Below are 2,179 nucleotides of genomic sequence, written 5' to 3'. Positions count from 1 at the left end.
CCGAGGGAAGCTGCGGGCAATTTTTTTCGCCGTCCCGTTCATCAACTTCATTCTGCCGCTACCCGCTACAGAGATCCACGTTTGTTCGAGATATACGAGCCACGAGGGAAGAAACCTCCTTTGCCGTTCACGTCTTCTCACAGCAAACTGGTAAAACTTTGTATAGTAAACTTATGTTTGCATAATGATTTAACCAAATCTTGCTTCCAATGAGTATACAGGAATGCTTCGGCAAGCAGATTTTTCGTCTGGAGCCAGCTGGCTATCCCAGTTCGTTGCTAGTTTGTATTCCAGAGAAGTTACCCATACAGCTGAGGGTAGTTAACGCGGAGGGCATATCACAAGGAGCAAGTCCCGAGAGGGTAACCGTGATACTGTTGCTACATGGTGTTTCCAATAAACACAAAAAAGATAGACCAAAGAGCGCGTGCGTCGGTGGTTTTTGCCACGCCGAATAAACTGCAAGGTCGATTTAAATAGGTCGTAGAGTGGTTCTGAAGCGATTGCCTGTGACATCAGTATGGGTAGTTATGGGAGCTGTGATTGAAGCGCGACTATGTATGGAGGAAACAGACACTGATAGTGAAAAAAACCAAGTTTGATTAAAAGTCCGTGGGATAACATGACTTTAATGTTTCCGCACTGAAGGTTCTGCTACAACTGCCCCTACATCGGGGCACACACACAGTTTTCCTGCTTCTTTCGGGCGAGAGTGTTCTTATCGCTTAGGCGTAGAAGCAACGCAGAAGCAGCGCCGAACCGTTTCGCTGTCAGAGTTGAAGAGGTTTGGGGACCCGCACCTGCCGTCCAAGGCGGTTGGTGCAGCGTGTGAGCCTAGGCGTTGCGGGCTTTGGTCGGCGAATTGTGGGAGGCGTGCGGGGGTTGGTAGGCTCCTGGGAAAGGATTTATGATGGCTTTAGGCGGTCGATGGAAACGCGTACATCCTTTCCACTGATTTGCAGGGTGAATGTTTTGTCGTCGTGACAGATGACTTTGTAAGGTCCGGAGTAAGGCGGCTGGAAAGGTGCGCGTACGGTGTCGTCGCGGAGGAAGGCATGCGAGCATGTTGCCAGGTCCTTAAACACGAACGGGGTCGGCTTGGTGTGGTGAGCCACTGGTGAGGGGCGCAGCGCGCCCATTGTGCGACGGAGTCGAGCGACGAAGTCTGCAGGGTCCGAGCTGGTTACATCAGAGGTCGGAGCGGAGAGGAGTGCTCCAGGTAGGCGAAGCGGCTCCCTGTAGACGAATTCCGCGGGCGTGGTTTGAATGTCTGGCTTCCTTGATCTGGCTTCCTTGAATTGCCTTCCTTGATCAGTTGTGACTCGACGAGGAGTGCCGAAGCGGGAAACCCAGCCGGAGAAGAAGGCTGATGCGATGTCTTCTGCGGTGATCCTTACGAGCGGCCACTCTTCGGGCCAACGAGTGTAACGATCGATGGCAGTGGGGCAATAGCGGTAAGGGCCGCCTGGTGGGAGGTGGCATATGATGTCAATGTGGACGTGCTGGAATAATTCCGTCGGGAGGGGAAATTCTCCGAGTGGGGACGTGACGTGCCGGGCAATTTTGGCGCGCTGGCATTGAATGCATGTGCGTGCCCAGGTGCGGCAGTCCCGTTGCATTGAGGGCCACGCGTACCGGTCAGTCACGAGGCATGTAGAAGCTCGGATGCCAGGACGACTGAGGTTGTGTAACTGGTTGAAGAGGCTTTGGCGATGCAAAAGAAGGACGTATGGGCTCATTCGTCCTGTTGATATGTCACTGTAGAGAGCGTCCGTTGACCCATGGCTGGTAACGTCTTGCAGTTGAAGGGAAGGGCCCTTCTCGAGGAGCTGCTGGAGTTCGGTGTCCATTTTCTTAGTTTTGGCGAGGGCGTCAGTTGTAGCGGTTGGTAGCTCAACAGCCGAGACTCGAGAGAATGCGTCGGCGACCTTTTTTTCCTTTCCGCTTATGTGGTGGATATCTGTGGTGAATTGAGCGATGAAGGACAGTTGGTTCTGCTGGACCGGTGAAAGTTTTTTGCGGCGTTGGGAGAAGGCGTAAGTGATAGGTTTATGGTCTGTGTATATGGTACAGTGCTGTGCCTCAAGGATGTGGCGAAAGTGTTTGACTGCTTCGTAGATGGCAATGAGTTATCTGCAGTAGGCTGATCAGGTCGCCTCCACAGGGGGCGAGGTTGCAT

General features: G+C 53.0%; 1 protein-coding gene across 1 annotated transcript; it reads right to left on the bottom strand.

The window, feature by feature from the left end:
* Positions 1-905: 905 nt before the first annotated feature.
* LOC119177909 (uncharacterized) lies at positions 906-1,850 on the bottom strand. Its single transcript, XM_037429094.2, has one exon. The coding sequence runs from the start codon at positions 1,848-1,850 to the stop codon at positions 906-908; it is 945 nt and encodes a 314-aa protein (XP_037284991.2).
* Between the last annotated feature and the right edge of the window lie 329 nt (positions 1,851-2,179).

Source organism: Rhipicephalus microplus, chromosome 1 (genome assembly GCF_043290135.1).
Source record: "Rhipicephalus microplus isolate Deutch F79 chromosome 1, USDA_Rmic, whole genome shotgun sequence".
Classification (NCBI taxonomy): domain Eukaryota; kingdom Metazoa; phylum Arthropoda; class Arachnida; order Ixodida; family Ixodidae; genus Rhipicephalus; species Rhipicephalus microplus.
This window is presented reverse-complemented; position numbering and strand designations above follow the sequence as displayed.